This window comes from Terrapene carolina, unplaced genomic scaffold (assembly GCF_002925995.2).
Source record: "Terrapene carolina triunguis isolate 2854851 unplaced genomic scaffold, T_m_triunguis-2.0 Scaffold96, whole genome shotgun sequence".
Classification (NCBI taxonomy): Eukaryota; Metazoa; Chordata; order Testudines; family Emydidae; genus Terrapene; species Terrapene triunguis.
The window spans coordinates 72,987,762-73,012,067 of NW_020664447.1; the positions used below are offsets into that span (position 1 = coordinate 72,987,762).

The following is a 24,306-nucleotide window of genomic DNA, read 5'->3' on the forward strand; positions in this document are numbered from 1 at the left end:
CACTATAATGGTATTCAAGACACCTTGTTACGGTTGGAACAACCATTTTGCTGCTTTTAACATTTATTTATTAGTGGGTTTTTTAAAAAAAAACTCTTGTGGGTGAGACAAATGCTTTGCCATTGATACTCCAGTTTCTCTCCATTCTCCTTGACCACTCCAGTTCCTAGGGTAGAGGTAATAAGGTGTCTGAGGGCATGAGGGGAGAGAGGACATAGGTGTTGCCCCTACTGCTGTCTGTCCTCTCCCCCATCCCAGGCCCCCATTGAAAGATGGTATTTCTGCCCAAAAAACTGTCATAGATATTTCTTTGGCGAGTGAAGGGTGTGCCTTTTTGTTCTTCTAAGCTTCCTTAGGACTGTTGATCTTCACAGTAGCTGTAGTCTCTGGGCAGCCACTGTTCCCTTAGTTGGCCTCAGAGGCAACGTGGGGGGGGCATGCAGGGTCACATGCCTCCCCCCCGATTACTTGTTCACATGGTACAGTGGGCCCCTCTCCCTGCGGAGCAGCTGAGCCAGGGGGCTGTGCTGGTCAGAGAGAGGCATAGGCAGGAGTGGAAGAACAGCTGGGAGCTGCTCTGAGTCACCAGTGCTTTAACTCTTCCTGGAGAGGCAGAGGAACAGCTGGGAGCTGCATGGAGTGGTTGCTGCTTTCCCAGGAGAGCAGGAGGGCTGCTTTCCAGAAGGGGAGTGCTGCTGGGGGGAGGTTGGGGGGTGCGTGACTTGAGTTGTTCCGAAGTGCCCTCCCCCCCCCCCCCCCCCCCCCGCACACACACACTGTTAGCAGGAACGCGCTGTCTGTGATTAGCCCTGCTCCCTGCAACGATGTACAAGTTTACCTGTTGAGGCTTCAACCTGTAGACAGGATGAGAAAGGAGGTTGTCAGTTGGAGGTACCTAAATATTTAAAAAAAAACAAAACAAAAACGTGCATATTTACATACACACTTTAAAACATTTTTTATTACTATTTAGTCATTTATACCGAGGCTCTTTTTTCTTGAAAGCAACGAGAGGGGAAAAAAGTGGCTAAAGCCATTTTAAGTTCCACTCCGCGGGAGTAGTTTTTGCTATTACTACAGTGATAGCTGTGTGGCTTGATGTTACTGGAACAATAACATTTTATATTATTTTTAGGATATGGAGGCTCAGCAGGTAAGTGAAGCTGAGTCAGCAAAAGAACAACTTCAAGACCTCCAAGAACAGATAACAACCCACAAAATGGCCAAACAAGAAGTGGAGGCTGAACTGGAACGGCAAAAGCAGGTAAAGAATTACAGAGAGCTGAGAAATGTTATTCTAGGCCCTATACAACCATGGCTTTGAAAAGCATTTTGGCTTAGAGTTGCCAGAGTTACTATGAAGGCTCAAAGGAGAATGCTTCTATAAAGTTTGAAGAGAATTTGTCAGTCATTTGTCATGTATCAGCTGTATTTGAAGAAATTAGTTTGTAATTAAACAGCATTGATGATTTGTGGTGTTGCTAGTTTTAGGCCCAGTGATTTCAGTAGGAATTATTTGCCACTGATTTCAGTGGGTACAGAATTGGGCATTGTGCTTCCTGCAATCTGATCTGCACAAATATATTCTTCTGCCTTCAGGGAGTTCAGCTCAAGTTAATGCAACCATTGTGATGGGGCCACTCACCTCACATGAGTGCCTCCCATCGGGTGTGCATCTGCCTGCATTCTGTCTCTAGCTGTGCCATTTACGGCAACCCCTATTGGGCATTTAACTTCTCAAGCAGGTTTTCTATGACTCAGCCCTCCGGCCAAGTCACACACAGTCCGTAGGTGTACAACAAAACAAACTCCTTTCAGGGTACAAGTCCAACAGGGCCTATCACAGTGCCCTCAATTAGTATCTTTAGCTCTCTCTCTGGGCTTAGTGCTTAGCTCCTGTCTAGGCTAGCTTTCAAATTGTCCTTTTCAAACAGTCCCTGCTCTGGGATGGAGCAGTGCTCTTTAGAGACTTTTTGCCTCCTGGGGAACCCCAACTGACTCCAGCTGTGCAGCTGAGTCGCTCTCTGTTCTGTCCCTTTCTGAGGGTTTATCAAAGTCCACAAATGCTGACCCTCTTCAGTGTCTTCAGTCTGCTCCCTGGGCCTGTGTAAACTCCCCTTCTTCAGGGCTGTCATAAATATAAAGGGAGGGGTAACCACCTTTCTGTATACAGTACTATAAAGTCCCTCCTGGCCAGAGGCACAAAATCCTCTTACCTGTAAAGGGTTAAGAAGCTCAAGTACCTGGCTGGCACCTGACCCAAAGGACCAATAAGGGGACAAGATACTTTCAAATATGGGGATGACGACTTTTGTCTGTCTGTTCTGTGTGCTTGCCGGAGACAGATCAAGAAAGCAAGCAATCCAACTCCATTAGAATTAGTAAGTACTAGCAAGGGAATGCGTTAGCTTACTTTTATTTTGGCTTGTGATTTTCTCTGTGCTGAGAGGGAGGTGTATTCCTGGTTTTCTTTTTGTAACTTGAAAGTTTTGCCCAGAGGGAAATCCTCTGTGTTTTGAATCTGATTGCCCTGTGAGATTATCTTCCATTCTAATTTTACAGAGGTGCTTCTTTTACCTTTTTTCTTTCTAATAAAGTTCTGTTTTTTTATGAATCTGTTTTTTTTTAATGTCCTAAAAAAACCCAAGGTTGGTCTGTGCTCATCTTGTTTATTCTCAAGCCTCCCCAGGAAAAGGGGTGTAGGGCTTGGGGGGATATTAGGAGGGAGTAGGAACTCCAAGTGGTCCTTTCCCTAAGTTTTATCTAATCACTTGGTGGTGGCAGCGTTTACATAATCCAAAGTAAAAGGGAGAATTTGTGCCTTGGGGAGTTTTTCACCTAAGCTGGTAGAAATAAGCTTATGGGGTCTTTCATGTGGGTCCCCACGTCTGTACCCTAGAGTTCAGAGTGGGGAGGGACCCCTGACAAGTGCTTTGGCCCACTACTCCGGGTCCCAACCCAGGAACCCTACAAAAACCAAGGAACCCTGCTGTGTCCCTTTTAACTGTGCAGCTACTGTTCCCTAGGCCACTTCCCCGCAGCCCTTTCACCTTTACCTTCACTCTTAGTTCAGGGCTGAAGTCTTGCTTGAGTCCCTGCAGTCAGCCAGGAGCATCTTCCTTGCTCCCCTAGTCCCTGCCAGCAGCCGCTGTGTCCAGCTCTGCAGGTCCTGTAGCCAGGAGCACCATCCTTGCATCTCTGGCTCCAGCCAGTGACTGATCTGCTCTGTCCAGCAGCTCCTTTTTATATGAGCCTGCTGGACTCTGGTTGCTTCCCCACAGCTACTCTAGGCAGCCTGAAGGACTCGCCTCTACTGCTCCTTTTCTGGGGCTGGGTGTGGTAGGCCCATGAGGCCTCCAGCAGGGGTGTCAGGGGTCTGGTACACCCCATCACAACTATACAGGGGTCTGATTGGAGTAACTGATTACAGGATTAGGGCCTGTGTGTGTGAGCATGTTGCCCTCTATTGGCTGGCTGCAATTTAGAAAGGATATAAGGATATTTCTATAGGTGGCTGCTCTCAGAGCTCTTTCTTCAGCTCTAGTGATAAGAGATTGGTGGTTTTAGAGTTAGAGAGACAGGATTCCAGTTCTGGTTCTGCAAGAACATACTTTATAACGGAAAGGGGGCTGCCTCTTCATAGTTAAGGTTCCTTAGAGACTAACAAATTTATTTGAGCATAAGCTTTCGTGGGCTACAGCTCAATGAGCTTATGCTCAAATAAATTTGTTAGTCTCTAAGGTGCCATAAGTACTCCTGTTCTTTTTGCGGATACAGACTAACACGGCTGCTACTCTGAAACCTATAGTTAACGTTGCAACTACAGTCCCATTACAAGATTGATTTCTATCTCACTTTAACTCCAAACAGAAGAGAGATCCTCATGCTTTTGTAGTCTGAGTTAAGTCTCATTGACAATTAGAATGTTTTCTAAAAAATGGATTAATCTGAGTAAGTACTCTTGAAAATAAGTTCAGAGTGTTCCTTTAAAATGTTTGCAAAACATCTAATGTTTCTTTGGGTCCCTCCATATCTCTAATGAAACTACTCTACATAGCAGACTTGAAAGATAGATAGATTTTGACAATGACTTGTGCAAGAGGCAGTTTTTAAGGGAAGGAATAGTAAAATTTGTATTTGAAAGATCAATACATGATTTTCTTTGAAGCCAGCAGCCAAAAAAATAAAATCATGGTGATGACAAATATTTGCATCATCAAACTCTGAACTGATCTGGGCTAACGTTCAAAAGTGAAATGAAACCACAGGATCTGATAAAACTATTCCTTTTATACCCTATCAAAGGGTATTTTCCCCCTTTTTTCGCTCACCCTCCCGCCGCCAGACGTAGAAGGAATTTCAAGGGTCTGTTTGCAGCAGGTGTGAATGGACCACTAGACAGTTTGTGGCTTACCCAAGTTTACACAGGAAGTTGGAAACCGAATTGGGCTTTATATGCAGTCTTCTCAAATTTCTATATTTAAGGCCAAATGTAAAATGAGGCTAATAACATTTACCTCTTTTTGTAAAGTGCTTTGGGTTCTGCAGATGAGAAAGCACAAGCTAAGTGCAAAGCATTGTTAGTGACATTTTTCTGATGAGATAACTACTTCAATGGGTTGTTAGGGAGGCACTGTGTACATTAGACATTGGCTGTGAAACAAAGAGACCAGGAGTATAATCTCTGGTGTGACATTACAGTAATTTTTTTGCCATTGTTCAGAGTGATGGTAGGTTGTGTTGAGCATTCATTTTGGCAAATTTAGGTGTAAGCATCAGTGTTTCCCTCTAATTTTTCCCACCCATGTGTGGAATGAATTTTGTTATGTGCGTCAATATGGAGATGATGTGTGACACATTACCTCCATATTGGTGCTCATAACAAAATTTGTGTGGCAGGATAGGGCCTAGGAATTCCGAGTGTGGGAGGGGGCTCAGGGCTGGAGCAGAGGGTTGGCGTGCGGGGGCAGTGAGGGCTCTGGCTGGGGGGTGCAGGCTCTGGGGTAGGGCCAGGGATCAGGGGATTGGGGTGCAGGAGCGGGCCTAGGGTTGGGGTGTGAGGGCTCTGGCTGGGGGTGTGGGCTCTGGGGTGGTGATGGGGATGAGGGGTTTGGGATGCAGCTGCCCTGGGGCTATGGCAGGGGGAGAGGAGTCTCTGCAACTTGCTCTCTCCACAACTTGCTCTCCCCGCAGCAGCACGTGGGATTGGGGTGGGGTGGGGAAGAGGTGCCTTTCCCCTGGCCACGGCACATCTGGTGGGGCTGGGCGGGGGGAAAGGCTCCTCTCCCTAGCCGCAGCAGTTCTGTCAGGGCTGGGCCAGGGGAGGGCTCCTCTCCCCAGCTGGGGCAGGGCCAGGCTTGGGGACCTGCGGGGCCCTAAATAGCCTGTTGCACGGCCACGAAGCTTACAGGGAACCTAGGTAAGCATGCATATTGCATCATTTACAGGTGCCTAATGCAAAGGAAAAAATTATGAAGAAAATAATAAATATTGCCCATATAATTAAACAACACATTATTCTTATGAAATATAAAGCAATATATATTTCATCATAACACAATAAGCTTAGCTCCAACACAATATTTTTCATTAGTAAACTCAAAATTGAAAGAGTACAACCCGTTTGCAAAGTAAACAAAACCTGAGCGCTTCTGTAATACACACATTCATCAGCAAGTCTATATATACATAGTTTTACTAAAAATTAGTGTTATGAAATACATAAATATTGTTAAATGGGAAATATCAATTTATTTAAAAGAACATGTTTACATATTGGAAGCAAGATAACAAAATAATGTACTTCATTCACATTTAATACTTTAAGATTGTTACAGTTCTCATAATCTGAGCAGTATAAATTATGATGTCAGCAACTGTTCATTTCCCAGCTTTTAAATGCTTGAATTTTGTAAACTATGTAATAAGTAACAATGTAATTACATAACAGCCTTAATTGTTTTTCAACACAAGTATTTTGGTTTTGTAAGATTTATAAAACATAACATATGTATATGTAGTTTAAATGATATATAGTTTAAAATTTAAGATAATTTGGGTATACTGGTTGAAGACTGACATCTAGTGGTATAATGGAATAATCCAGGAACAAATGAACTTTTTTCTATTTATTTTTCCTAATATTTAAATACTTTCCTACTTACATATAAATATGTTCTATAAGTAGTAAGTCATCACAGAATGTCAAGGTATATCAAGATGTTGCCCATTGCAACAGTGAAAGCTTGGGGGCTGTCAGCTCTCTGAGAAGTTATGACATTCCTGTTGCCTTCCTCTGACTTCACTGGTAGTTTTGCCAGGGTCTTGCCTGGCTAGTTCCATATTGTGTTTTCTTTAAAATGAGTCTGATGGAGCAATGCTGCTCAGTTTATTCCATTGTCCTGAATACATGTATTATCTTAAAGTCTTCACTGTCTAATCAGCAGGGATCCCATAGAGCCATTTGCCTTGGAAAAACACAGAATTTGCGTTTTTACAGAGAATCTTTAGTTTTTTACATTTTGTGAAAAAATAAAAACATATACAGGAGAACCCCATATATCCAAGTCTCCATTATTCGGCTCTCCATGTTAACCAAACCACCAGCCACCTGGGACTGACAGCGATGGGACTTTGGTGGTCAGCCCCCGGGCGGCTGGTGGTTCGGTTAATATGGAGAGCCGGATAATGGAGACTCAGGTAAACCGGGTTCTACTGTATATCAATAAAACATTGTGTTCAATCTATCTATCTAGGCTAGGGTGTTTCATTTCAGTCACAGAAAAATGTGGATTTTTATAGGATTTTTTATCGGAGAATTTTTTTTTTTTTTTTTTTTTTAAATCATGGGAAACTAGGATCCCTGCTAATCACCTACCTCCTTTTTTCCAGCTGGTTTTTGTAAACATGAACTAAGATTATGTTGTTTAGCACTGTTGAATAAATATTTTTGATAATAAACTAGCAATGATTCCAGATTATTACTCAAGCATAGTTTCCTGTTCAAATAGTCCTTTAGACTTCTCTTGCTGTCAAGTTGAAGTACATTGATAGGAGATATGATGGAGGCTAGTCTTGACTCTTCACATCAGTCTTTTCAGAAGGAGTAAATATTATGAATGTAGATGGTAAAATTGTTAAAATGATAAACATTTTACTAAAAGTTATGACAGTCTCCCAGTATTTGTATGTTTTGACTTTTTGTTCTGCATAGTCAGAATATGCATTCTGCACTTTTCTGTAAGATGTGCATATTGATGTGTTTTAAACAAGTAACATAGTAATTACAGGACTTGCCTTCAGAATCTTCAACTTATGTGCATTCATTGTATTTCTTGGAATTGTGAAGGAAGATTTATAAAACAAAAAGCCTGACAATCCCAGATCCTAGTTTTGGTAAAAGTTTGAATTACAAACTTATTTTTCTCTAAGATATTATTTTTCAGAAAAGAATAAAGCAGGTGTAGTTATCAAAAGCATCAAGTACAAGAACACCAGGCACAATTTTGAAGCTGTCTTTTCAATCTTTTGTGGTTTGTTTTAGGGAGATCCAACATATTTGTGTGCAAAAACACCCTGTATTATCCAGGAGTGCCACACATATAGCTGTTGTAAATGTTTATAACAACAAAAGATAAAATAGCTTAAGTTTTAGGCATAGGAATATAGTCGAAATGACAGCGTATTTACTGCATAGGTAAATGGTGTATTCTGTGTAAGAAAGTAAGTGTAACATCTGTTTGCTCCTTTCATATTTTGCATTTCCAGTGAGATGGTTTAAACATTATTTAAATATCAAAATTAAAACACTTAAAATGGGGTACGACAGAACTTTTTTTGCCTAATTCATGCAAAGGACTTAAGGAAGTCTTGATTACATTAGCCTGTAGTAGTTTGAAAATGTGCCTACTTATGCAGACATTTTTGGAATCCATTGTCCAAATATTGTTACTCCCAGACTGCTTAGTGTATGCTGCTAATAAAGGGTTCTGAGAGCATTGGGCCATATTATGCCATTAGACTTCAAGCAAAACTCCACAGTGATTTCTGTGAGGGGTTCTCTGCTTTAAATTATGGCATAATAGGGCATGTTGTTAATGACTAGTACTATTAGGCTCATCATTCAGTTGAACACAGACCAGTGTCTTATATCTTGATAGAAATATTTATTGTTGTAAATAAGTTGCCACTGTTAAGAGAGAAAATAATGAAGGCTGGAGAGTGTACCATAGTGCTAGGAACAATTTATTTTGTAGGATTATCTGTCCTTTTAGAAGTTACATTTTAATTAGATGCTAGCTTGAACTAATTAAAATTCAAAAGTTCAAGTCTGCTCTAGATGGATGGCTAAATAATGTTTATTATACCAAAGCAGATGGTAGAGTATATCCTGTTACCTCTGTCCTTACGAGTGTGGGATATATTCTAAGGCAGTGCTATATCAAGAAAGACAGAGGTGGAGTGAAAATTACAGTAATTTTCTTTTATATTCATTTAACAAACTGAAATTTCCGTTTTAGGGACATAATGAGTTATTATAATACCCAAATTATAGGTAAATCTGGTACTAAGTGTGATGGGTTCCCCAGGTTGTAACCTGGAAGTGGGGTACGGCTGAGCCCTCTGGCTTACCAACCGGGGCTCCCTCTCACACTTGTTGTGACAAGCTGCAAACCTCTCAAGATACTGCACTTACACAGACATCCACAGGCAGGGACTTACCCAGCAGTGTTACATAAATGCTTCTCCTAGCCACTCATGAATTAACAATAGAAAGGCTCCAGCCAGTTCTCCCAGCTCCCCAGACTACGACCCCAGGGCTGTACCATCTTGCCCTGGTCAGAAGCCTGACCATTGTAAGTTTATAACCCAGTCCACCCCTCCCTCAGTGTGGAGAGGACATGCACCAGCTTTTGTTCCTGAGCAGATTTCCCAAGCACTTCAACCAAAACACACTGTTCTAGGTAAAACATGAGACAGATTTATTAACTACAGCTAGATTTTAAGTGTTTATAAGTAATAAGTGTACATATCAAAGTTGGTTACCCAAGAAATAAAAGTAAAATCACAATCTGAGTTCTATAAACTAGACAGGATTTGACCCAAGCAGTGTATCACCCTGATGTTTTCATTCCTGAATACACAGGATTCTTTTTTCCAGTCTGGAACCACCTCCCCAATTCAGTCTTCGTTCTCCAGACGTGTTTCCAGGTGTTGAATTCTGGGGGGGAGAGAGGCCAAGTGATGATGTCACTTCCCCTCCTTTATAGTTTATTCCAGCTTGCTGGAAACATCTATGGTTGTGACATGTGTCAAGGAATCTCCATTGTCTACATGCTGTCACTGAGAAGTCTCCATTGTATAGGTTCCTGGGGCAGTCCTTGTGTGTATTCCCTTTAATGGGCTATTAGCGCATCTGGCTCCTCCATTGTTGCACCTGAAAGGCTGGTCGTGGGTGTTCCCAACCTCACAACATATTTCTGTAACACGCGCGTAGCAAAACTTCATAACTCCACGTACAATGATAGCCCATACAATCCAACAGGATATTAAAGTTCAACAGATCAAGCCTTTTAAAATGATATCTCACAAGATGCACTTTATACAAAACATATAATTATATCACCACGGTAAATATGGGGGTGCCGGGGTACTGCTTTGGAGCACAGAGTGCCACACTAAGATAGTTGTAGTATCATATATAACTGTGGCATTTTATATACGGAGATTGTTTGTTTCTTTAAAGTATTTGCTGTTTAGGCTTTTGATATTGAAGACTGGTGGAGGATCAGTAAGATAAGGATTTTTTTCTTCTGCTTTGTGTACTCAGTGATTTGAAGGGAGAGAACGGTTATGTGCTGCTCTAACAGTATATGACTAAAGTAAGACAGATTTTAAAAACATCCCAGTAAACATGTTAAATCGTCAAATGGGAATTTAAAAGCGCTGTTCAAAAATCATGGTACTAACAAGATCTATGGTCATCTTCACCACTCAATCAGTTGCTCTTGGCTAAATCCCTTCCTTCGCTATTTTGTCTCATTAGACGGTACGGTTTTTTCAGGGCAAAGTACAACCCTCTGCTTTAGTGTAAAGCCTCAAATAGTGGCTAAAATGTCACCCAAAATACTTTCCAAAGGCTGTCTACTAATACTTTGTTTTGTAACTGATTGCAATTAATTTTATAGGAACTCCATTACAATGAGGAAGAATTGTATCGGACAAAGAATACCTTGCAAAGCAGAATAAAAGACAGAGAGGAAGAAATTCAAAAACTCAGAAATCAGGTAACTTATTTGCATTTAAGAATATTTAATGCTGTTAAGTCATTAAAAACACTAAACTGCCTTCTTTGTTTTAGCTTACGCTTTTGGTTGAGTAAAACTCTGTTTTTCATCTGGTTGTAAAGCTGTTAAAATGAAACCGTTAGATTCCATTTGATAAACTTTGGTGCTTGCGTTCATCCTTTTACTAATCAATAATTCAGATTCCAATAATGAAACAGAGTATATTAGGTTTTAAGAAAATCTACTCTACACTGAAAATTAACTTTGCAGTAAATATCAAAAGCGAACACAATTTTAAAATGCCTGTCTTCAAAAACAAAGGGCTGTATTGTCTGATAAGGCCCTGTATGTGCACATGATAACTAGAGAACCAGGTACTGAATCCATACATTCTCTCCTATGAAACGACAAAGAAAGGTATTGGTGATTGTATGGGTAGTATGAATTTCTGAGCTGGATCCTGTTAATGTAACATTTGTTTCATTTCATGCAAATTATATACAAGGCCACACAATGCAATGTAGACTATTACAGGAAAAAATGACAGTCTAGTGTTAAACATTACTCGCTGTACATATTGGATGTCAAAGGACTTGAAAATTGTCTTGATATATTTTTCTTTGAACCCAATGGGGCTTGCTTTCCTGATACTACTTCACTATACAAAATTTACTTCAGAATGTATGTATTGTCCATGTGTACCATGCCCTTCCCAGTGCAGCTGATTTGTATTTGCATTGCCTGAATGCCAATAGTCCATGATCACTCTGGTATCTCACTGTAGACTCTGTACTACCACTTAAAATGTATGACAACCACAGGTGGCTAAGATTCAACTTACAGCAAGTTAGATGATTGGGTCAATGTCAGTATATTCAGGCCTTTGCATACTGAAGCAGGAGTAAGATCTTCAATTTAACACCTATTTTGATTCTACATAGGTGCTATACTTGGCTTTAGTATTCCAAAGGATGCACAGTTTCTTGATGCTGGTCAATATTTAATAGACAAAATGTTCTCTCAAGGAATTAAATGACTTCAGTATACTGGTGCTGATGGTTTTAATTTTCTGTGTCCCTGGTGATAACTGGCATGTAACCTTGTCTTTGTAAGGTGAACATAAGTCCATTGTTTTTCACTGCAACTCTATCAAACATAACTTGGAGAGCCTCTTGAGTGTAAACTGTCAGATCACATTTGTCTGCCAAGACTTTGTTGAAATCAAGCCTGTCTGGTACAGCTTGCCTGATGTGAGAAATCTGATGCTCACCCCTTTTTGGAGGCCACATATTGCATCTTCAAGGAGAAGAGAGAGAAAAGACATACATTCTTTTTCAACACTGTAGTTCACACTGAGAGGATTAAGCCATCAGCAAGTACCCTCCCGAGCATACAACTATGAATTTGGCACATAGGCTGGCTGATTTTTTTCCTGGACAACCAAACTTAGCTAAGTTTCCATAATTATGCACAGTTTACAGGAAGAGTCTTGAGTGTTTAAGTCAGTACAGGCCAGATAGAGGTCAGAGTGTTGTCTGCACCACTATCAACATGGCAGTTGTCTCATGCATGAGATTCAAGACATGCCTTGAATTGTGCACTGAATCCAGTTAGAACCTGGATAGAAACTATAAAACAGAATCACTTAAGAAAGATCCACTTCAAGTGTCTCTTTCTTACTTTAAAAAAATCTCTGCAAATTGGACCCTATGGACCATATTGCCTTAGGCTTGGTCTACACTACAGGCTTATGTTAGTATCACTGTTGCTCAGGGGCGTGGAAAATACTCACTGAATTCCTGGTGTAGACAGCGCTATGTGGACAGGAGGACTTCTCCCGTTGACATAGCTACCGCCTCTTGGGGAGGTGGATTAACTCTGCCAATGGGATAAGCTCTCCCATCAGCGTAGGAGCATCTTCACTAAGCGCTGCATCGGTGCAGCTATGCCGCTGCAATGCTATATGGATAGACAAGCCCTTAGTTTCGTCCTTCTCCCTCTGCTGTTCTTATCCAGTGCCCATGTGCCTCACCTCTCTCTAATTTTCCGTCACTTATGTCCAGTTTCGTGCCGCCTTTAATGCTGCCCCTTAGGCATGTAACAGCCTCCCAATTAACTGGCATCAAGTTCCCTCACTTCCCTCTGTTCTGTGAAACTTGCCGGTTTAATGGCCATGGGCCGATCAGTAATGCATTCCTACACAAGCCAGTAGACTACAAGTTCTTTCGGGCTAGGATTTGTTGTTAGGTGCAAACTCACTATTGTATGGCAATGTTCACATGGGGGTAGCACTATATTCATACATACTGGCCAGGAGCTTCCTAGTGACAGCAATTATCAAGGCATAATGCTTCTACAATCACATTTCTCTCCTTTACATTTGTTAATGATGGTAGTAGTAATAGCTGTTGCATCATTAAAATCCTGAGGCATCCCACTCCTTGCATCAGCCTCTCTCTCATAGGACTTAGGAGTTGAACTATTTCAAAATCTAGTTTTAATTTTTATAATGTATCATCTTCTGGCTTAGATTTTGCACTGACTCTTCTTTTTCAGCTCACAAACAAGGCTTTGAGCAGCAGTAGTCAGTCAGAGCTGGAAAATCGGCTTCATCAGCTGACAGAGACTCTGATTCAGAAGCAGACCATGTTGGAGAGTCTCAGCACAGAGAAAAACTCCCTCGTCTATCAACTGGAACGCCTTGAGCAACAGCTTAAGACTATCCAAGGCAGTAGTACTAATGGACCTACGATTAATATGGCAGGAATTGACAGTGGTGAAGGTAAACATGGAAGGATCATATTTAAAAATGTGTGTGCTCAGCTTAACTAAGGACTCTTATATTCCCCATTAATTTCCTTAAACATCTCTGTGTTTAAGAAAAATATAGTAAATAAGGAGTTTGAGTTGATCTTTCCAATTATAACTAGTACAGTCGAAAATAGCCAAATAAAGACTGCTGTTCAATGTGTAGGCAATTTTAAGTGAATTTAATAAAGCAAAACTTCATTCTTAATTCTCCCCATTGTGATTAATATTATAACAAGTATGTTATTTTAAAATCAGTTTACCATGACATCTGCCAGTGCAACCAGCAGTGCAATTTCACCTATGAATTACTTTGTTTTTGTGGGTTTAAATATTACTTGCATATGTGTCCTGTAATAATTTTTTTTTATGGAAGGGATCTAGTTGTTTGGGTTGGGTTTTTTTGTTTGGGTGGGAGGTTTTTTTTGGGGGGGGGGGGGGGGGGGGGGGGGGGGGTTATGGTTTTTGGAAGATGGGGGTTAGAATAGCTGTTCCATTATGAGATGATCTAACTTAAGTGGAAGTCGCTGAGAAAGCTTGAATGCACTGTCTTCCATTTGGTTAAACTCAGTTTGCCCTCATTCTGTTTTCCTTGGAAATCTGTGAGAAAGTAGCCTACAAATGTGTCTTCTCCACGGAGATTGGCTTGGTTGCTTTGAGTAGTATCATATCTCAGATGTCTGAGAAACTTCAGCTGCTATTGGATTCTGCTTTGATACCTTACTTTGATTCAGCTCTATGAAAAAAGTAATTGTGTTAACTTTAAAAACAAAATACACCCATTCCTTGAACTTTGATGTAAAATGCCTGCCCAGTTATTTGCCTGTGAAATGTCTTTTTTTTAAACTCCCTTTGTCAGGAGAACAATAAAATCTGAAATAATACATTCAGTTTTTCTGCTCTTATAAAGCTAAAATAAAATAAGCCAATTTTCTTCAGTCACACTTAGATGTATCCTGGTCTGAAAGTCTATGAAAATTTTATCCTGGGTCAGCTTTTTTCATGATATTATAAAACCCTGAAAAATAGGAATTTATATCAGAAATGCTGTCAGATACAGCTATTGTATGACAAGTGTTACTTTGTGATAAAAGTACAGCAAATAAGAAAATCAATGCAGTATATACTTAAGAAATTATAATGAAGCAAAGAAATTATTTTGGAGTATAAAACATCTGAACTGAATACTAAAATGCTTATTTAGTAGATACAGAAATATAATAATCTTTCTCAGATGCATTTTTTACAAAATCTTATCCAACAATTCCTCTCAAAACAGTCATGCCCTTTAAATATACAGTGATTAATCTGATTTGTTTTCCCTTGTGCGCTGAAAATCTTGAACATTTCAAAAAGGCGAAATTAATGATTAAACTCTATGTAGACACTATATAGACAAATACGTTACCTGGGAAGGCATCTTTAGCCTACTTAGATATGTTTTTGTTTGTTTGTTTTTTAAATAGGTACTCGCATGCGAAGTGTTCCTGTCCTTTTTAGTGATGTAGATGCTAACGTGGCAGGAATGTATGGAAGAGTTCGCAAAGCTGCCAGTAGTATAGACCAGTTTAGGTAAGAGTACATAAATCATAAAGGAATGTTTCTCTTCTTGGACTAGTTCCTTATACAGTCTTCCTCCTCAGTACACCTTTTATTTTGAATTGTTTTTAATTGTATAAAAACACACCCATACATTTTAGTATGGTACAAATTCATATTAAATATTGACATGGTTAATTCTCATTCACTTTATTCCCATCATGATTTCTTGTGCCACCACAAATTATGTTAACAGTTGGGTACATGGTGCAAGAACCCATTGGGTTTTATTGGACATCGCAGTTATCTTGCATATATAAAAATTAACTTTTACCATTGTCATGCTGTCTGCAGTTCACAGCTGAGTGCAACTGCAGGGCAAACTGTCAGAAAGCAGGGCAGACATCCCAAACTGGTGGTATGTTCTATGATTAGGTTTCCCCAACCAAGTATCAAGTGTGAACTCCTGAATCACTATAGCAGTCTTACCATAGAGAGACAGTCCCCTGGGGCATTCCAATGTATCTTGCCACACAGGCAAGCTGGACTTAGTGATTGTTGGTTGCCATATACCAAAGATCACAAAATATTCAGGTTGCTCCCAATCTCAAGAGACCAGTCACTTACCTTAGATATCATACCAAAGACAATGCTGGTAGCCAGTCTTATCGTATACTAACTAAAGATTTATTAACTAAGAAAAGAAATGAGAGAGTCTGTGGTTCCAAAAGATGATAGATGATGTAATCCATCCACTGAATGTCTTTTAGGGCTAGCCCAGGTTGACCGTGGCGATCTCTGCTTTTGTTTCTTTGCTCCAGCCCTTGTGAGAGTCCAAACAGCAAAGAGAGAACTGTTTCTTCTTGTGATAATCTTTATATGCCCTTCCCCAGAGTTCAAACCAAAGGGGATGAGTGCTCCTGCACGTAATTTCTTCATGGGTGGATGGGGCAAGCAACAAAGTGTTTGTTTGTTTGTTTGTTTGGTACTACAATTGCCATTTAGTTTTTATAGTCCTTCTTGATGGGTGGGGTGACCACTCTTCCTGCCTAGATTTACAAATTCAGAGCAGGCCCTTTTAGATTTATAAAGCAAACTTATATTTTACTTTGAAATATGAGGTGCAGACATTACAAGTGAGATTAATTCATGCAGAAACTTACAAGTATTTTATAGAGACTAATCACATTCTTACAAGTCTAACACCCATCTTGAACCATACTAATGTGAGCTTCCAACTATGAATTTGTCAGTGCTCAGCTGATGCCTACAGCCATGGCTAGAGTTGGCACCTGGTCTTCCAACATCACAGTCACTATTAATTCTCCTCTTCTTTTCTCCTTCTGAGTCTTTGGCAGAGAAATCCTCTGCATCAGAGCTTTATCACTGTTATGTTTCTAAGTTACTTAGACCAGGAACATTCTGCCTGATCATGAAATGTGCCCAGTGTGTTAGTTTTACTGTAACATATTACAGTGTGTCATGGATCAGCAATAAGGGCATAAAAAGTAGTTGTTATAAATTATTAGCTAGTTTTTCAGTGTGTTTCCTTTCTCGAATCCTTTTTAAAATCTTTTTTTAAAGTATCAAAGAATAAATCCATGCTATGAACCAAGTGTCCTCAAAATATGTGCCTAGAATGAGTCAGAAATGCTTTGGAACCACCAACCAACTCATTCTGATCTCTTGTCTCAGGAGTTATCTTATCTTTCTTATCTTAGCCTTTCCAAAAAAAGGGTCTTCTCTGGAGCTTAAGCTTAAGTCAAATTTCAGTTGGGAGTAATAGTTTCAAACCCTTGAAAATCAGGATGCCTAAATTGGATATGCTTTGCACTTCTAGAGTGATTTTAATATTAAGATTATAAATACCAGTGTTTCCTTGATGAGTGGCCTGTTGTATGTGACACTGTGATTGAAACATTATTTCTGTATTAGTATTTGTCACTTTCCTACTAGCGTATTTTTATTTTATTAAAGCAGATTACGAGGCCATGATGCAAAGTACTGATATGGTATACTTCATGTTGCATTATACAGGCCAGTCTGTTTCTCACGTATAACTAAGTGTAAGAATGACACAGACCTCTTTCACTAAGATTTTCAAAAGAACTTAAATGAGTTAGTCAACTAGATCTCATTGTAGGTCAATCGGAGTTGAGTGTCTAACTACTTCAGGATTCTTTGAAAGCCCTAGCCTTTGTTTCTGACCAGGCCTAATGCGACATACTTATAGCAACAAGGGGACTGGCTTTTTTATGGTCAGAAAAGTATGTACAATTTTGTGTTGTGACTAAAGACTATTTTCTCTCAATCCAGTAGCTGTTGTGAATAAGTAGTAAAATTCAAAAGGCAGAAATGTGGAAAACTATATGTATAATACCAGTTGATGTTTACAGTTTTGTGGGGGTCAGGGTAAGGGAACAGGAACATTTTTCTGTTCTAACATGTGTATTATACTTTCACAGCATTCGACTGGGAATCTTTTTAAGACGGTATCCCATAGCAAGGGTATTTGTAATCATTTATATGGTGAGTACATTGTTGTGCAGAATTTTTTATAGTCAGTTTTATATAGTATCTGCCTTCATCTGAAAGGCATTCAATAGTGTATAAAAGAAAAAGGGTATCTAATTAGTTTTGACTATTTGTTGTATTTTATAGTAGACTATAAAGACTGCTTATGGAACATGGGTTCTTGAGTCCTATAGCTTGACAATATATGTACAGTCATGCCTTGAATTCGTAGTGCCTTTAAAATTTTTACATTTCTGTGTAACTAATACTGGTTGTAATTTTGTAGTTTCATATTGAAAGTATGGCACATTTCTATGGTTGACTGGCTTCCATTAAAATAACTTGGGAAACTGATGTTTTAATAACATTTTACCTCAGCCCAGTGATTGATTAATCATTCTTTTCAAATACTGTAGCTATAAAAGTAGTGAGCATGATTTTTATCTAATCTTGGGCTATAGAAGGGAAGTTTGTTCTTCACATCTTGCATGATTGTCAGTGGAATTTCTCCCAGTTCCACTAGAGGGTTGATGTCTCTGTCAGTTGATGTGATCAGTAGTTATGTAAGTAAGCCGAGCTGCAGTGTGTTATTGCTTTAAAGATTTCAGATTTCAGTACTCTAACTCCATATTTCATATGGAGTGAAAATGCCTTGCTTGAGAAAGCGTAATGTTGCTTTTAAAATAAATCACTGGGTGAATAGGGTTGCCACTCTCCGGGGAGACAAAGCAGCCAAATACACACACTTGACAAAATTAAAGGTAACCACACTTTTCTGTACCACCACCTCTCCCATTTTTTGAGTGATAGATGGAATTTGGCCACTTTAATTCCCCCTTCTCTCTTCCCTTCTAATGTAACACTGCCATTGTACTGTTTAATAGGTGAACTAAAAGCTTCATACTGAAACAGTTGAGAATTTTACTAATTAATATGGTTCTGAAACCACTTTCTAAGCTGGATCTCAGGCATTATTGTGAATTAGCCCTATATGGGGCTATCTGTAATGTAATTCTTTTTTTTATCAGAGATGGTCAATGCCTAGCAGGACACTCAGACATGCTAACTGTAATTTTTTAGTAAGTTTTTCATAATTTGCTATAAAATGCTTTTTGCATTGGAATCTGGCACAATGCTTCACTGTGCAAATCAGAATAGATTTCCTTTGCGAGGTGCAATGGAATAAAATGGAAGGAACCCTTAAACAAATGTTTCATGAAAGGCATTTCGCCAAAGCAGGTCTACAAAATTAGCTGCTTCTGTCTACATTCAGAATTACAGCTGTTGTAAATGATGGATGGTAGTCAGCGTTGTGTGCTAACTCCTGCTTTTCTTTTGCCAGGCATTGCTTCACCTCTGGGTCATGATTGTTCTGCTTACCTACACCCCAGAAATGCACCATGATGGTCCAGCTGGCAAATAGACTGAGACATACTTTATGCTAGTGCTCACTATATTCTGGACTGAGTGTATTTAAAATGATTAGTACTGAAATATGGGGGAAATCACATTCCTGGCATTATCTATGGAAGAAGGACAACCATCATGCCTGTTTTATCGCTACTTTTTAAAACTTAAATTATTGGACAAATATTACTACATAGCTTCTTCAATTTACTTAAAACAGCAGCAGTTTCCAGGGCAAAGGCAGTTGTTAAGCTAAGCATAGCCTTTACATTTTACATACATTTTCTGATGGTTCCTGTACAATATAAGATTCACACCTGTATAGAGATACAAGGATTTCTAAGATTACAGCTGTATATGGTACATACTCTAGATCATACTGGACATGGGCTATAATCAGGGAAACTAATTGTACTTAGCAAATTAAATAAACTTTATTCTTCCTGTTTTTCTTTTGTATTAGTTTTTAATTCTGTTAATATAGGTTAGTTTTTTCTTTAATCTGTTAAAATACTGCAGAACTGACAACTGGTGCAATATCTCTTTGTAAATACCTTCTAAAAATAAAATATTATGCATTCTTCTTAGCTTTGTCCATTTAGCACAACAGAAATGTATCTTCCCTGATATGCTGAAATGTGGAATTTTTAATTGTGCACAGGAGAACTTTTACTCTTAATTCATAATTAATTCAGACAGAAAAGACGTATTCAGCTGCTTGAAAAATGCCATTTGCTTTTGCACTTTGTATAATTAGCTATGCCGTTGCTTTTTATTCTGTACGTCTCTCTCTCATATTACACATAAGGTGTCTTAGCAAATCTTAAATTTATGTAGTTTCTATCTGAAATTCTAGGCAGTTGTTAACCAAATTAAAACAATATTTTTTTACAAATGTATAGCCAGACATGATTTCAGAAACTCCCCCATACATAATCACTTAGGAGATTCATCACCAAGCAACCGCATCAGGTAATGATAAAAACAATAACCCCAAAATCAAACCCACTGTAATTTGTTTTTGCATTAGATTGTGGTATCCTCCATTTATTAATCCTTCATTTATTACTCAAGACTGAGTAATGAAAAAACAATTAAGGAAATTTGTCAGATACGCCTACTCTGGTGATTGTTCAAATGGAATGAACACAGACTAAACGTGATAAGTCCTGGCTGGCTGGCACCATCTCAATGGTGTTATTACAGCTACCACGAACTCCTGGAAACAGCCTATTGGGATGAAAGGAGATCAGCTAAGGGGTGTTTAAATACATAACATGATTTTGCAAGTGTTTTTTTTTCTGTAAAATTTGTAAATCTGTGTAATGAGCCAGCCACCCCCCCTCCCCATGCACCTTCTGGTGGCCAGAGGTTGCTCTGCAGCAGTCTGCTTGTTTCCCTTTTTCAGGGCCTCTTAAGGACTCCATATGCAAGGTTTTCTCTAGTTCAGCAACACGCCTCCTTAGGGTTGGACTTTATTTGGAAACGATTTCATTATTGTAATAAAGTACTGAAATCCCCATCATTCCATGCTCTCAGTCTTCCCTCCAGGGTCTCCCTAAACCTCCCTGCCTGGAGCTCATTTGCTCCTAGTAGCCTCTGTAGTCTTTTTCAATTTCCCTCACCCCACCCCAATGCCTTGGGGTTCCCTGCTGGAGTCTGCTTGCTCCCGGCAGCCATTCCCTGACTTGCCAGGCCTCTGCTGAAGTCTCTTCCTCCAGTTTCCCTTTGGTTGTCTCTCCCTGAGCATCTCCCCCCGACTCTGCAGCTTTTTCCTGCTCTTTATAGTGGAATCACTGCTTAGGTGTGCTTCCTGAGTAACCAGGGTTGGCTGGCCCCAGGCCTCTAGCTGTTAGCGGGTAAGATTCTCTGTTACAAACTGCAAAACCTCAACATCTATTTCAAGAACCCCATTTGTCTGCCCCCTGTGTATTAAGTCTAAGGAACAGATCCTCAGCAGGTGGAAATTGTCATAGGTTCATTGAAGATGATGGATTACACCAGCCAAGGACCCTGTCCTCCCCCCCCCGTCTCCCCCTGTCATTCTCTGCTCTCCTTTTATTCCTATGATTTGTGCTGAGGCATGTGTATATTCTTTTATTCTATGTTTAGAAAGATCACCACAGCAGTATTTATATCCTTATACTCTAGCATACTTTTTTAACCCCTTACATTATTCAGCAAATCTCAAATTCTTATGCTAGAAACGTTACATGATGTGCGCCTGATCTAACATTCATTGAACTGGATAGAAAGACTCCAATTGTCTGCAGAGGTCATCTGATCAGGCTCCTAGACCCTAACCCTGCATTAGAATCCACTATCACTAAATATGGGACTGACCAGATAGGGACAGTCCCATATTTAAGCCCTCCTGAAGGTGTCCTGACTTTTTCTTAAAAACAGGTAAATTGTCCCGTATTTTCTGTCTCTCTCCTCCCCGCCCCCCCAGTACGGGCAGGTCTGGCTGCTGGCCAGCTGTCCGACCAGCAGCGGTGAGTGGGGGAGTCAGGTGGCCGATGACGGGGGGACAGGAGGCAGCTGGGTTATGTCGGTGGCCAGCAGCAGCCTGGAGGTGTTAGCTGCCTTTCGACACCGTGGGCTGAAAGGGACAAGCTGCTTCTAGTCACAGGCAAGGGGGAAGTAAGAGATGAGCTCTGCAAAGACACAGGCCAGGTCATACCTCCTCCCCCACCTCCTTACCTGTGGCTGAAAGCAGCTCCCGTCCTTTCCCTCCCACACAGTGCTAAAAGGCTGCTGCTGACCACATTCTGGTGTGAACCCTGGCAGAAATCTGGGGAGGGAGAGTATGTGACCCTGCATGCCCCCTGCCCAGGTGTTGCCTCGGGAAGACGCGGTGCCAGGTACGGGGAGAGGCAGGTGTATCCCAGGGGCCCCGCCAGGCATGGAGTGTGGAGAACGCTGGGTGGGCAGGGAGGGTGGGGTCTGTCAGTCGCCCCCCACCCCCATGTGAGAGAGTTGTACGGGAGCGTCTCACCTCTCCCTCTGTGTGGGGGCGGGAGTAGGGGTGTGTGTGTCACCTCTCCCTGTGTGAACCCTAAAGCCTTAAAGATAAGGTAAATAAAAAGAATCCAACTACACAGTATATCTTTTTAACGTGGGCTCAGTCAGCTTGATGTTAATTTGAATGTTTGTACTGCATAGTTCTGATTGATTGCTGTTGAACTCCCTTAATATGAGTAATTTTACCAGGTGTCCCATATTCAGCATAGGGAAATATGGTCACCCTAACTATCAGTGACCCATGCGTAGTCTCTTTGACTTCAGTGTGATTCCACATGGGAACAGGGATCCATGGTAGTGGATCCTGATGCAGACTCAGGGCCATATGCTTTAATCCTCCCCTACAATATATAGACATAGTCGCGTGTATCTGGTCAAAATAGCAACTGGTCTTTTTGTTGCTGAACTGACTTTTTCCAGTGATACGTAACAATATCCCTCCTTTCAGCTTCAGCTGCTATCTTTATCTTCCTAATAATTCTTCCTTTCAAATACATCTCTCCTGCTGGTGAGAAAGGGGGCAGCAGCCAGCACAAGAGGACAATCCAGGGAGGATCAGACTTGATTTAAAAATAAAAAGTTGCAAATTAATCTTATCATTCTGTGCAAAAGCCTGGAAGCATGTAGGCAGTGGGTGGGAAATGTTCTAGAGACAAGGGATTATTCATTGTGCAGAATTAAGACTACCAAGTGTGCTTGGTATTAGGAAACCAAATGCTCTATTTCCTCTTCTAATATGTCATTTTTTTTTTCATGTTAAGTTTACATTATATTCTACATAAACCCATTTACAGCCACTTTAAACCATCTTTGGAGTGTATATTAAAGAATATGGAAATCTTTGGAAAGCAGCTGTCCATTCCAAAGCTGGTTGCATATACAAATGAAAAATTAAGGGTCACTGTCAAAGTGGACCCCAAAAAGTTGTATAGACTTCCTAGTTGTGTTTGTTTTGTTCCCCTACAGCCTTGGGCCAGTGCACGGGAAAGCTAGGTTCCTAAATCCATATTTGGGCACCTAAATAAGTGCCTGCTGAGCAATCACCACTTCTGTGGGATGTGAAGAGGAGTGGGAAGTGCTCAGCACCTCTGAAAATCAGGACACTTCGGCCAATATGGATTTAAGAGCCTAATTTCAGGCACCAAAAGTTTGAAAATTGTGGCCTACGTAAAGAGATGATGTGGGACAAAAGCTTGCCGCCTCAGCTTGTGGGCATGAAGGGCTCTGACTGCAGAGGAGCTAATGTGGGAGTGGAGTTACGAGGATCTAAGTCTCCAAGCCTTGCAGCACAGAGCGTGAGTTTGGGGCTAGGGACAGGCCGGTGAATTCATGACTAAATGGATTCACCGGTCATTACCCTGCAGAGTGTGTGAGCAGCAGTAACAGTGGAGTCCCCTTCTACCCTGAGGTCTGTAACGTAGAGAGGGAAGGATCCCTTCCTCCCGGACTGAATTGTGCTTAAAGCATAGCCCAGTTATTTGGGCTGTGTGCTGAGAACTGAATTTAGGCCTATGTGAATACGGGCTTTGTGTGAATATTAATTTTTCTACCTGATATGGCATCCTGTGCTAGTCATGGGCCCTAGTGTTCTGACAATGTCTCCTCCCTTGCAGCCTTGATTTGCAGTATGTCACTGTAATACATGAGACCAGCTATATGTGCATTAAGACACTGAGTACAAAGGAAGTGGTTTCTTTGAATAACTCTTCAAATATCAACTAATCAGTGGGGAAAATCCAGATTTACAAAATAATTAGTATATTCATTGCTTATCTGGGTGGCTGCAGCAGCTGTTGCTTTACCATAGGTATCAGGTTTGTTTGCTTCCCGTGTTCCCTCCTAAAGGATCAGCTGCTACCTAGTCTGAAACGTGCCTTAAACAAGTCAGATAAAAGGTTTGAGAGACAAAAATTCAAGGGTAATTTTTTTTAAAAGGGCTCTGCAAATACAGAGAATAAACTGGCATTTGAAATGCTTTGTCTGCCTGTAAATTACCACTGGTGCCACATTCATAGATTCTAGGACTGGAAGGAACCTCGAGAGGTCATCGAGTTCAGTCCCCTGCCCTCATGGCAGGACCAAATACTGTCTAGACCATCCCTGATAGACATTTATCTAACCTACTCTTAAATATCTCCAGAGATGGAGATTCCACAACCTCCCTAGGCAATTTATTCCAGTGTTTAACCACCCTGACAGGAACTTTTTCCTAATGTCCAACCTAGACCTCCCTTGCTGCAGTTTAAGCCCATTGCTTCTTGTTCTATCCTTAGAGACTAAGGTGAACAAGTTTTCTCCCTCCTCCTTATGACACCCTTTTAGATACCTAAGGACACATGACTCAGTGTCCTTGTATCTCTGGCTAAAGAGCACTTTTTGTGGTCTGTTCATGTATATCAAGTTAAAAAATGTGACAAAAACGTTGGTGGAGAGATAGTATAAAGATATCTGAGGGTATTTTTAACAATAGCAGCAGAAAGGAGGAATTAAATTAAAAACCAGACACATACTGTTTTTTTTAATCAGCAGTCAGAATCTGTTGCAATTGTTAATTACAGTCATTACATCTCTCTCAAAGAAACATGATATGACATACTGTGGCAAAAAAATTTATTGACCATATGAAAATGTATCAACTTCTGTAAATATCACTTGAATTCAAATGTTTAGGGCTCAGAGAATAAGTGGTCCTGGAGTAAGCAGTTGAGCTGTTGGTGGTCATGGCTGC

The 24,306-nt window shown here is 40.4% G+C and overlaps 1 protein-coding gene across 1 annotated transcript in view; it reads left to right on the top strand.

Annotated features, from left to right (window-relative positions):
• Positions 1-19,322, top strand: part of GOLGA5 (golgin A5) — a 32,963-nt gene extending 13,641 nt beyond the window's left edge. Inside the window, exons 8-13 of the mRNA XM_024206007.3 lie at positions 1,136-1,264; positions 10,188-10,286; positions 12,843-13,068; positions 14,561-14,666; positions 17,099-17,162; positions 18,490-19,322. Of these exons, the coding sequence (XP_024061775.2) occupies positions 1,136-1,264; positions 10,188-10,286; positions 12,843-13,068; positions 14,561-14,666; positions 17,099-17,162; positions 18,490-18,570 (705 nt within the window). The 3' untranslated portion in view covers positions 18,571-19,322. The remainder of the gene's footprint in view (positions 1-1,135; positions 1,265-10,187; positions 10,287-12,842; positions 13,069-14,560; positions 14,667-17,098; positions 17,163-18,489) is intronic.
• The last annotated feature ends 4,984 nt before the right edge of the window (positions 19,323-24,306 follow it).